The sequence below is a fragment of the Musa acuminata genome, chromosome BXJ3-9 (assembly GCF_036884655.1).
Source record: "Musa acuminata AAA Group cultivar baxijiao chromosome BXJ3-9, Cavendish_Baxijiao_AAA, whole genome shotgun sequence".
NCBI classification, from domain to species: domain Eukaryota; kingdom Viridiplantae; phylum Streptophyta; class Magnoliopsida; order Zingiberales; family Musaceae; genus Musa; species Musa acuminata.
Window position 1 is genome coordinate 41,843,928 of NC_088357.1, and position 12,313 is coordinate 41,856,240.

Here is a 12,313-nt window from a genome sequence, read left to right on the forward strand (position 1 = left end):
CTAGTGAATTATTTTAAGTGAAAACATATATAAAAATATTGAACGAGTGCTCGTTAAATATGATTGCTAAGACGATTATGTATTGTTAAATATACTAATTCTTTTCATTTAAGACGATGATTGTTCATCTTTTTGTTGGTCATATATGATATTTGAATGATATTAAAGTTATTTTATTATATATTTTTTATATCTTTTATTTTGCAACTCAAATAATATCTTGGTACATGTGTTTTGAGATAGAGCTAAATTTCAAAAAGTCTTGAAAGACTGTATGGTTCAAAATACTTTTGATATTAAACATATTACAACTAATAAAAGCAAAATGTAAAGTTTTTGATTGTCAACTAATTATAGTAGCTTATGATGGAATTAATAGTTTTCAAATTATTAAGTTTTATGATTGTAATTTATCAAGATTGAATATGGATCATAAGAAATGTAATTTTTTTTTCATTACAAATTAAATAAAAAATCAAGTTATGATAAATGTTGATTATATTCCAAAGGTGATTACTGTTAATATTTAAAAATTTTAGAGTTGTTATTTCATACAAGAAGACTTATTTGCATGAGAGATTATGCTTAATGAGATTTATAATGATTTTGACCAGTCATATACTAATATAATTTTATCTTTAAGAGAGTCAAAACTATATAACTATGAGACCCAAAGTTTCGTTGGATAATCATTATCAAAGAATATTTTTGACTTTCAGATCTTACCTTAGAAATTTGAAAATATATGTCATCTGTTTTGCTGCACATCAATGGAGAAAATATTCTAGTGCTTTGATGATAACTATAATTATTAATTATTATAATAAAGTATTTCTAATTATATTTACTGTGATGGAGATTAATCGTAGGGATTCATACGAGTGATTCTTCCATCAATTACACACATACAAATATACCATGTGCACATGGATTTCATATCCTTTACCATATTTTTAATCGACCAAATTTTGATGTCATGTAATATCTATCATAAATATGATTGTTAAACTAATAACTTTAGTTTATCTACCTATTTCTTCAATAGTTTGGGTCACAATCAAACAAGAAAGAATCCACAACTAACACAAGCTACGTAATCAATTCACATCTACTTGTTGATTATTGAAAAGAAAACTTGATGTATTTAATTTAATCAAGTTAAATTTTGGATCAATGTATTCACAAATCTTTTGGACCAAACTCAATTTGTTTGTATGATTTTGATAAGATTACTTTTTTAGGTTGATTTTCTTATAAAATATCTACATTTTAAGTATAAAATATCTCCTGTGTTTTTTTTCTCAAGCAGAATTCTTTATTTTAAAAATACTTAATCTGTTCCTTAGAGATTTTCTCTCCTATTAGTATTTTAGTTTATATTAGTATTTTAGCTTATTATAGTGTTTTTGGTCTGTTACGGTATTTTCGTTAACACAACAAAAATATTATAAAATAAAATGAGCTAATTGATATCGAAACTTACTTTTTTATAATTCATATAAGAATTTACAATAATTTAAAAATAACATTACTAAAATAGAAATAAAAAAAATTAAAATTTTTGAGTCTTTTGATCACTACAATTGAAGTATTGTAAAACCTACTCAAAAACATTATAAATGATTCAAATGAACTCTTAACCTCAATTAAACTTATTATAAGTTTAAAAATATAATATTGTAACATTCTACAACAATAAAAAAGATACAATCTATAATGTTTTTCAATAGTATTTATAGTGTTTTCGATATCTCAGTAAAATACTATAAATATTATTTAAAAAATACTCTAAACGATCGAAATGAAAATAGTGTAATAGTTTAAAACTGATAAAAAATGAGTGAAAAATTTTGATAAAATTTTTTTAGGAATATTTTGGATATTTTTAAATTATGGACACCGATTGAAAAAAAAAGTAAAACGAGAGATATCGATCGAAAAATGCTTAAAATATAAACAGTTTATAAGAAAATCGCCTACTCTTTTATGACAAAAGAGAATGAGGGTTGAAATCATCCAAACAACCACTTTATAGATATGAATAAATACATTGATCTAAATAGATCATAAGAGGTGAGAGGAGACATGAGAGAATGATCATTCAATGGCATGCGTGCCACCAACTTCCAACCTGCCCTTGTGAAGATAGAAACAGCCATGGGGAGGAGGAGCTCCCTTCCAACTTTAGGTGATGGAAAAGCATGTTGCTGTAACAGGAAAGCTTGAAGACTACTAGTCACAGGATTAATGATCTTGTGAGGGACCAGCCCTCCCATTTCATTCAATCAAACTGTGAGGAGCATCAGCTGTTTGCAGTGAGATCACTTTCAACTTTAGGTGCTGCACAATCATGAGGATGATCTCAGGAAACTTTGAAGGCTGCTTGTCATAGATGTAGTGATCTTATGATAGCCCAGCAGCTACCAGAAGTTTACTTGCCCCAAATCAGCTACTTGCAGTTAGCTGACACACACACACACACCAGACCGTAGTGGATGTGTGTGGAGAGTGTGAAGAGCAATCATGAATCCTATTACAATCAACTAAGAAAACAATCTCCTAATTGCACCAACCTACCTGCTTCTTCATGCTTGTCAAGAAAGGAGTTTTGGATCATTCATTACATGACAATCTCTTCCAATCTTGAACTTAACTTCAGGTTTCTGACATATTGTTCAGCTACTTAGAAATCAATTTTTCTTCTCTCTCTCTCCCAAAGGGATATAAACCTAAACGAATGTAAATAATAAGATTGGTTAGTGAGACTGATTATTTTATTTAATATAATGAGTCTACTTATAAATATGATGATGATGATATATCAAACTCGTCTATCACTCAACAAAATTATAATTTATCATGACTTTTAAAGTCTAATATGATAAAATTTTAATATTTAAAATAATAATATCGTAACGATGTATTAGACTTACTCACGAAGAGCTAAGGGTTCGTAATCTCATCTAATAAATTTTTATATCTAAAAAATATTAGTATAGTTATAATGTATTATGTCTACTTATCAAACTTTTATTTTATATATTTTTATACTAATAATATTGGTCTGATGGTGATATAATAAACTCAACAACAACTATTAAGAATTTGAAATCTTATTTAATAAATTTTTATAATTAAAATATTAGTCTGATTATGATAAGATGGAAGTCTCATCCAACAATCTTAATCAAATAAGATATATCAAATTTTTTAAACATGTCAAATATATAAATGATGGATAAACAAGATTTTAAAATTAAATCTCATCTTAATCATTTATTATTTAAAAAAATTAAACAGAATAGTAAGTGTCCATCAAATAAAGTCTCTCTCTCTCTCTCTCTCTCTCTCTCTCTCTCTCTCTCTTTGTTTTTAATCCAAAAAGATGGAGAATAAGCTTTTTGACATGACATTTGACATGGCATGGACCTCAGAGGAAGAAGTTACTTCATTCATTACTGTTTAATCCCTATGTGGACTTTGGAATTCACTGAATCTAAAAGAGATACCATTGCTTGGTACTCTGCTAATTAGACCTTCAAATTAGGCTGATTCCTAGATTCCAATATTGTCTTCTGCTGTTGTTTAGATCATCAAATTGAGGGAAAAAATTCAGAAGAAAATAAACAATATAATCTGTCAATGACATTGTCAACTTTTGGGTGGACCCACACAATCAAGACATTTGCATGTCATATTTAACTTGTCCATACTCTAAATCACTGACCATTCTGGTCATATCTCAAAATGTGTTCTTATTGGTTGATTATGGAAGAGGATCAGTGCTGACATCATTTGTGGATAAGATGAAAAATAATAATATTAATATTTAATAATAAAATCCACATCTTATGCATCCCCCATGTTTATCCAAAACAATCCTTCCATATCTTATACACCATGTGATTCTTGCTGCAAATGGGAAGAACAAGATAGGAAGAAGACTATATTATTATTATTATTATTATTAATTTTTTCATACCTTATTATTATTAATTGTTTTCATAACATGTAATAATTTTTTTTTACTATTTGATTTGATAGAATAAAGAAAAGATATTATAATTATCTTGATGTTTTCATAACATGTAACAATCCATCTTAATCTTTCTTTTTTTTAATGTAAAATTAAATTAAATTATTATAATATTATGTAAAGATAAAGAAGTCAATTTTAACTAGAAAAACTAATAGGTTCAAGGAAATGGCAAATCTACTCCAAATTGCAATTACTCCAAATCTACTCCAAAACTAGACTTGCCAAGTTGTTGTTCTTTGCAGTGCTCCCCATGGAGAATCCAACTGGATAAACATTGCCTGACTCAATAAGGGGCTCCACTTCTCCAAGCATTGGAACAAGTCCACCTTTGTGGGTGACCCCACATGGAATCCTCATCAAGCTCCACATTTGCCTGTGTCATGGGATGGAGGAGATATGGCAGGTTGCTCAACCACAAAACCATGATCCCATAACCACTGCATAAACTGGGGGTTTGGATTACATCAACTTACAGAGATGGCCATAAGCCATCAGTGAATTGGGGAGGTTGCCAACCAGACCAACCTCTCAGCCAGTATTCAAATCTCAATCTCATTGGCTTTACTTGGGTCATCCACAGTGACCACATCCTTTGGCTGCAGAACCTTTTTAGCATGGAAAATGACTGAACAGAGAAAATATGGACATCAAATTAGTACAATGATTATTTATTTGCAGTGAAGTAAAAGGATAGCTAATGACTGCTGCTGATAATATTCATGGATTCTTATGATCTACTCCATGAGTGGGTACACCAATTTGAAGCTACCTTGAAAACCCTTTCTTTGTCTTAAAATGATAGGAAATTGGAAGCTGTGGAGTATATAAGAAGACTTCTCTTGTGTGTGTGTGTGTGTGTGTGTCTGAGAAGAGAGTTCATTAAGACGGACTCGATCCATTTTGTTCCTCTCGCCCTTCTCTCCTCTCCTCTTTCCCTACTCTAGAGGTATCCGAAGTCTTCCTCCCCTTTGTTCTCTTTTGGCTTCCGGGTGTTCTTGCAAGCAGAAAGGTAAGACCTTTGAGGAGCCATGGAAAAGGTGCCGCCTTTTCTGTTGCTGCTACCTTTTTCTTGTTTGTTTGGGTTGCTCCTGTGGTGATTGCGGCTTCCTTTCATCTTCCTTTCGGCTTTCCATCTGCGGCTTATTGTTGTACTTTTAGGAAAGGGCTTAGCTGGTCCTTTGGTTCTCCTTGGATCCCTTCTCTTTGTTTTCCAATGGAACAAAGGAGTTGCCTTTATTGAATACATGAGCTTTTCCTTACTCTTTTGAGGTTCCGTGTTCTTGATTTTCTTGTATTTGATGGTTGATGACTTAGGGTTGTTAAGGGCTTCACAATATCTGAAGTCTTTGGTATTTGAGCTCTTAAATCGGATCAAAATTTGATCTTTTCCTCCCATCTTTTTGGGAACTTGTTCTCTTTGATGTTTGTTTCAGTTACCTCCCTGTTGTTACAGAGACGATTCCTTGAGATTGGCTTGTTGGTTAACTCCTTTCCTCTAGAGCTTTTTGATGTTTTGTTGAGCTCTTATTGCCTATTGTATTGTCCACGTTTTGGGTCATTCGTTCGACATCTTCCACTACGTATAGTGATGGTTTTTGTGGTCTCTTTCTTTTCTTTATCGCAGTTGGTCTTTTTCTGTCTATACGCGTTTGAGATTTCTTGTCTATTTATTTGAGCTTTAACTTATATCTTTTGAACAAAAAGCCACTAATAAATGTAACAGTAGATTAATTTGATGGATTTTACCCCGGTAGCATAGAATTACATGGATATGGTTTATATTCTTTTAATTTGGTCTTCCTTTCTGTGTTTAATGAAGTTATGGGGGACCATTTTGTGTTGTTGGTGGACCGTTTGCTCACGGAGTCAACGCTGGAAGCTGCCATTGGAAGTGTAACTCAGGGGTCAAACACACCAGTTGCTTCATTGTCAACGGTGGACATAGCTGACTTTGCTCCGGAAAGGAAAATTGTTGGGGATGGGATGTTCACTGGTAAACTGGTTGAATGCCGCATCTGCCAGGATGAGGATGAGGATGTCAACATGGAGATCCCATGTTCGTGCTGCGGAAGCTTGAAGGTAAAGGAGTGCCTTTGTTTTTCTTATGTTCTTATAAAAGAGAATACTTTGTTGGATATTGCGAGCTAATTGGTTCATTTGGCTAGAATTTGTTCTTTTGTTTCTGTTTTTATTAGACGTGAAGACATTTATTGTGTCAGAGATTCCATGCATATAATCAGCGTAACACTTCATCATATGATACAAGCAACAAGAAGTATTAGCCGTGTTTTATATAGTTGATCAAACATCCAACATAAAGCTGGTTTTAAACTACGGAAACTAGCTTTGTTAATGTGTCATGGTCATTTGGTATTTGGTCATTGATGTTGCAACTTGTAGCCATTAACTTTCAGGCTGATGTTTAGTTACCCAATTCTGATTCTTGTTCGCATAATGGATGGCGAGCTGTGAGTACTGAAGTAGGCTTCCTCGCATGAAACCGAGAGAAAACTGGCCATGTAGGAACCATATTATCGTAACCTCTTGTTTCTACCTTCCATAATGGGAAGCATTTGTTTAGAAGATATGTTGAGATCTACCCTTTTGGGTCTGGCTTCTTTAATGTGATGATATGGACTAGATTTACCCATATCTTATTCAACCTTTTTTCTTCCAAGTGTTGGAATTATATAAATTTTGTTCTATAGTAAATATGTGGTGCATGCAAGGATCCTACATTTTGTCTGTTGACTTTAAGAATGATATAGCTCATTAAAAGGGGATAACGGGCTTCTGTAGAATAAATTATATTTATTTGTCCTCCAAAGGAAGGATTTAACTATCCTGTTGTCTTCTTTATAATTAAATGATATTTGAATATTATTGATTCAAGTACAGATATATTGTCTTGTACAAAACTAAACTGCGGGACAAAGATTCATATAATTTTTAGATACTAGGGATGACTTGTTGTTGTTGTGTTGTCGTTGCACAGCATGTATGACGTATGTTCGTTGGGATAGCTTGGAGCTAAACCATTTCAGTTTTTCTCATTTTCAGCTGCCACTGCCTCATATAGAAAGCCATATATTATTACATTGCTCTTCAGTTGATTGGTCTGGGTTAAACGAAATCACCAATGACAACTCTGTCCCCATTACTTGTTTTTTCGGTGAACTATGACTGTGAAGTAATGATCATTACTTCCATCACCCTCATACTCGTGTCGTTTCTGTGGTTCTTTTTTCTGGTTGAGCCCATATTGCTGCATTTAGTATTCAGTAGATTATTTTCTTCTGATCAGATCTTTTAACTCCTGCAGTATGCTCATCGCAAGTGTATACAGAAGTGGTGTAATGAAAAGGGTGACACCACATGTGAGATATGCCTTCAGGTACTTCTTATAAGTTCTCTTTATATGTTACCTGCTTATATATGTCTCCATATTCTAGATGTTCCATCGTCAGGGCATTGCCTAAAACTCTCATTACTTCTTACATGGTTCCAGCAATTTAAGCCGGGATATACTGCCCCTCCTAAGTTGTTCCTCTATGGGACTAGTCCTATGAATTTCAGGTACTAATTCTGCTCCTTTTCATATCAAGTGGTCATTTTTTTTTTCCAGTTCCAAATCATCTTATACGATGGTTATACGGCCCATCTTATAGGGGAAACTGGGAAATCTCAAGGCGAGATATCTACAATCAACAATATGTAACAATGACTCAAACTGGCCATGTTTTTCTGAGATCCAGCTATGATGAATATTCAGCTTCACATGAAAAGAGTATTATGTATTGTCGCTTGGTGGCTGCTACAGTGAGTTGCTTAGCTTTTCCATTATTGAATCCTAATCGGTAACTTCATATATCGAAGTCTAAAATTAAATCTTTTGTTTGCAGTTCATGGTTATTTTGGTTCTGCGTCATTCTCTCCCTTTTATTATGAGTGGAGCTGAGCAGTACTCGATCCCGCTTTTCACAGTAAGACTTCACCAAAGCTTATAATATATGAAAGCTTTTCTTTTATTTCTCAGGATATTGACTTACACTTCATCAAAAAAAAATTAGCTGTTGATGTTGAGGATTGCTGGTATCATCCTACCTCTCTATGTTATGTTGAGAGCAGTGACCACGTTTTATCGACGGCGGCAACTGCAGGTAATTCTTGGTTTTCGTCGTCACTACCTTTTTTGAGACAAGTTAAACAACTAAATTGTTTCCTTTGATGCGAATTAATGTTTTATAGAATTGCAGGAAATGCATGAATCTTCTATTTCAGCATCAGAAAGAGAGAATGGGCATTCGCACCCATTGCAACTGATTCAGCCTCAGTCACATCTCATCCGCATCCATTAGCTGAGTGCCTCTTCTCATATAAATTCAGTGATGGTATTGTTGAGTCTGGTGATGCAAAATTATGTTGATTTTGCTGACTACCAAACTCAAGAACAAAAACACCGAAAGAACAGGAGAAGTGGGAACCACTTTCTCAACTCCTGGAGCTGGAAAATTTATGCTTGAACCTTCAAATAGGTTCCATGAGCTATACAATCCAAGTAGCAAAGGCATCAGTAAATGTATATTAGTATCTTAGGCAGTCTTTCTTACCAACATGATGGTGCCACTCTCTTCAAGTCCATGAAGATGAAGTGCAGTTATATCATGAATTATGTTCTTGTACATGCATTAAGTTCATAAGATACAGAGTTTTATAACAAGTTTGGTATCAGAAAATAACTGTGAATAAGCTAGAAAATTGTTTGCTTGTTAAAATGTTATGGACAATTTTCCCAGCTATCATCTCAACTGCAATTGACATTTTACTCTGACCTTTGCTTCAAATCATTTCTGCAACTGGCAACCATTATGGTTAGTAGGTTTTCAAGTGTCTTCACATGAAAGGAAAGATCATGAGTTGTAAGAACTTTGGCACAGGTTAAAAATAAAAAGAAGATGGTGTGTGGATAAGAAAGAGCTTTTGACTTGTGAGCCAGATATGATGAAAGGTAATAGAAGGTGCCCTTCATGAGTGCAGGTCATTGTCGCCAGTATCTTCTTGCTGCAGGCATCCATCAACTCCCCTCATTTCTCACTGCTGTTTCCACAGCAATTTCACATCTGACACTGGCAACATTTAATATATATTTTTTAATAGTTTGTGTTGACATGCTTCTGGAATATAAAAAACCAAGTAGAATGATTCTATTATTTGAAATAGTAATTTATGAATGATTCATAGATCTCACTTCTGCTTTTCCTGTCCTTTCGGTTTATTAGACATGATCAAGTCAACAGTTACTTTCATTTTTGACTGATCCAACCTACATTAATTGGTAGAAACTGGCAATAAAATGGCAGATATGTTTTTGATATGCTTGCTAAGATTGCAAACTCTTGTACAGGATAGAGAGAACTACTGAAACAGTGAATCCTAGCAAAATGTTGCACCAAAATATATGGGCACAGAAATTATTTGCAAAAAAAATATGAATATTTTGCAAGATATGCATCATAAATGATAGATGAGAGAATCCAACTCTTCATCAATTTTGGAGTGTCAAAATGTCATTTTGTGACAGTTGATCTTTTCAAGGCATTAATAAAAACTCATGCACCTTTGTCTGAAACACTGACTGGAACGAGTCTTTTACCGAAATGTTTCATGTCCTGAGACTTGAGTCAGAGTATAATTCACCCTTAGCATCGAATGAAACAGTCTATCCAGGTATTGGTCAAAGTTTGGACTTTGAACTGACTCCAGCGATCAGCATCCTCCCTATTTAATGGAAACACGACTCTCTCTACAATTGTGATGAAGAGGGAGAAGTTTGAATCTTCCAAATCATTCATTGGTCAGGTTGACCAGCACACCTATAATCCGTGCATTGGCTTTGACTTTGACTTTGATTTTGATGTACTAAGTAAAATCCTTGTAGCGTGCGATGATTAGCTCGGAACTTTCGACCTTGTACGCAAATCATGTAATCCAACACCTAGTTATACGATTGGGTTACATTGAGCTTAAATCTGATTTATTTAAAAATAGAAAACCGATGAAGATGTGTACAGAAAAAGAAAAGGAAAAAAATAAAAGTTAAAATTCTGGGGCTTTTGTTATATGATTGAGCGGCTAAACCTTGTTAGTTTTGACTCAAATTTTATATGAAGAATTCATGTAACAAGCTGTACAATTTTAATGGTACGGATCTACAATTTATCCTCTCTAAGATACTTTTCTGTTATATTTATTTTGTGAGATCTAAATTTTTTTTCATAAAATCTACTTTTGGTGATGATGATATGTTAATGTTGAGTAAGATTTATATTCTTGATGTTATTGTAATCCTTTAGTTATTCTGGAGAAGACTTATTATAAACATGTTATCATTATTAGTGATAGTGGAAGTTTGAAGTAGATTACGGTCTCGTGATTTTTTCCGCATTGGGTTTTCACGTTCAGTGTCTCACTTAGTGACTGATTTATTGTTGTACTGTTTATGCTACTTAGTTAATATTTACTTTTGATAATAAATTAATATTTTAATAAAGAACCAATTTTGATAAAATAAAAAATAAAAAATTGTTTCGCTATAATATTTTTTCCCAATATGTCATTATCGAATTGTTTTTTTATCGTTCAAATTCACGTTTTGTTAAGTGGTATGATTATTAGGCTTTTGTTAGGATTTATCTATCCTTCACCTTCGTAACTAATCAAATTTCTATTCTATAGTCGTTCGAGACATTTGTACTTAGGTTGGCCTTTTACAAAATGACTAAATAGCCTCGTGACTTAAAAGCGAGAATTTTGGTTGGAAACAAAATATTGTTTTTATATAAAAACTCGTATTTTCTTGCGAGACAAAAAAAAAAGAGAAGAAGGAATAGTAATAATAATAATAATAATAATGTGATTCCTGGTCAACGCAGGTACAAGTACACCCGCTGACTTTTCACAAATAAGCTGATGCGCTTCACTGGTTGACTCCGCTCCGCTGCATCTTCCGGTGCGGTTGCTCTTCCCTGCCGTGTTTTCCCACCGCCAACGGTCTTCGTGGTTTCTCTACCACCCACTTTTGTCCTCCAAATACAGCACGAGCGCCCATCAAGTCATCGAGGCTTTATACTATCACGTAGTCGATTATGACTACTCAGCTACTGTGATAGCTACCGATACTCATTTCATACCAGTTTGGAAAGAAATCACAAAATTCAATCAAAACATCAAAAAAATATATTTCCATATATATATATAAAGAAAATATTATTATAAGACAGGAGAGGTTGGAAAGATTCTTGCGACTTGAATTTACTCCCGGCGAAATCCTTTAAAACTCACCGCCCACCAAACAAGAACCGCAGCCGCGGGCCCCACACGCAACGACGGAACTCCGATGTGAACCTCTGTACCTGTCTCATTCTATCTCTCTGTGTGCACTGTTTGACGCGTATACAGATGGCCACGGAACTCGTTGTGTCGCCTACTCACCTGGAATCTTCCTCGATCTTTATCTCTGTAAGACTATAAACGCCGAGTCTGGCGTTCGTCCCTCTTTCTCTCCATCGAGAGGTAGCTTATTTTTCGATCTAAGACTGCGTCGACAGCAGCTGAATCCGACCCCTTGCACTTCCTTGTGCATCTTCCATGGGCAATTACGTCTCCTGCACCCTCGCTGGCGCGTCGGGCATTCGCGCAAGATCCGCCAAGGTGATCCTACCCGACGGCAGGGTCCGGCGCATCGAGGCGCCGACCAACGCGGCCGAGATCATGCTTGACGAGCCGGGGCACTTCCTGGTTGACTCGCGGTCCATGCACGTCGGCCGGCGGTTCGCGCCGCTCGCGGCGGACGAGGACTTGGAGATGGGCCACGTCTACGCCATGTTCCCCATGAAGAGGGCGAACGCGGTGGTCGCGGCGGCCGACATGGCGGTGCTGCTGATGGCGGCGCAGAAGGAGGTCCGGCGGGAGTTGGGCCACGGCGTGAGGGTCTTGCCGGAGATGGCAGAGCGGTCGGTCCCGAAGCCGGACTTGGAGAGCATGACCGAAGCGTCGGAGCCCGCGGCGGTGGAGATTGGGGAGTTTAAATACAGGTTGAGTATGTGCAGGTCAAGAAGGCCAACGCTGGAGACCATCGCCGAGGAGGGTATTTGCTCTAGATGAAGATGATCGTTTATATGGGTCAAGTTCTTTATATCGTGGCCCCTTTACATGTGTTTTTGACAACCACATAGATCAAAGATTCAGCGTTTGGTTGCTATGATGGTGAGTAAT

General features: G+C 35.2%; 2 protein-coding genes across 4 annotated transcripts; both read left to right on the top strand.

The window, feature by feature from the left end:
* Nucleotides 1–4,848: 4,848 nt before the first annotated feature.
* LOC103998623 (uncharacterized) lies at nucleotides 4,849–8,864 on the top strand. Of its 3 annotated transcripts, none has more exons than XM_018831258.2 (8): nucleotides 4,849–5,048; nucleotides 5,859–6,118; nucleotides 7,362–7,433; nucleotides 7,548–7,615; nucleotides 7,708–7,858; nucleotides 7,942–8,022; nucleotides 8,110–8,199; nucleotides 8,288–8,864. In XM_018831258.2, exons 2-8 carry the CDS (start codon nucleotides 5,861–5,863, stop codon nucleotides 8,360–8,362), a joined length of 795 nt encoding a protein of 264 aa, XP_018686803.2. In that variant the 5' UTR covers nucleotides 4,849–5,048; nucleotides 5,859–5,860; the 3' UTR covers nucleotides 8,363–8,864. The 3 variants fall into 3 exon arrangements, with proteins under 3 accessions (XP_018686803.2, XP_009418417.2, XP_009418418.2); XM_009420142.3 differs by having other exon boundaries at nucleotides 4,866–5,048; nucleotides 8,296–8,864; XM_009420143.3 differs by lacking the exon at nucleotides 4,849–5,048 and adding an exon at nucleotides 5,287–5,308 and having other exon boundaries at nucleotides 8,296–8,864.
* Nucleotides 8,865–11,581: 2,717 nt separating this feature from the next.
* LOC103998624 (uncharacterized) lies at nucleotides 11,582–12,299 on the top strand. Its single transcript, XM_009420144.3, has one exon. The coding sequence runs from the start codon at nucleotides 11,687–11,689 to the stop codon at nucleotides 12,200–12,202; it is 516 nt and encodes a 171-aa protein (XP_009418419.2). The 5' UTR covers nucleotides 11,582–11,686; the 3' UTR covers nucleotides 12,203–12,299.
* The last annotated feature ends 14 nt before the right edge of the window (nucleotides 12,300–12,313 follow it).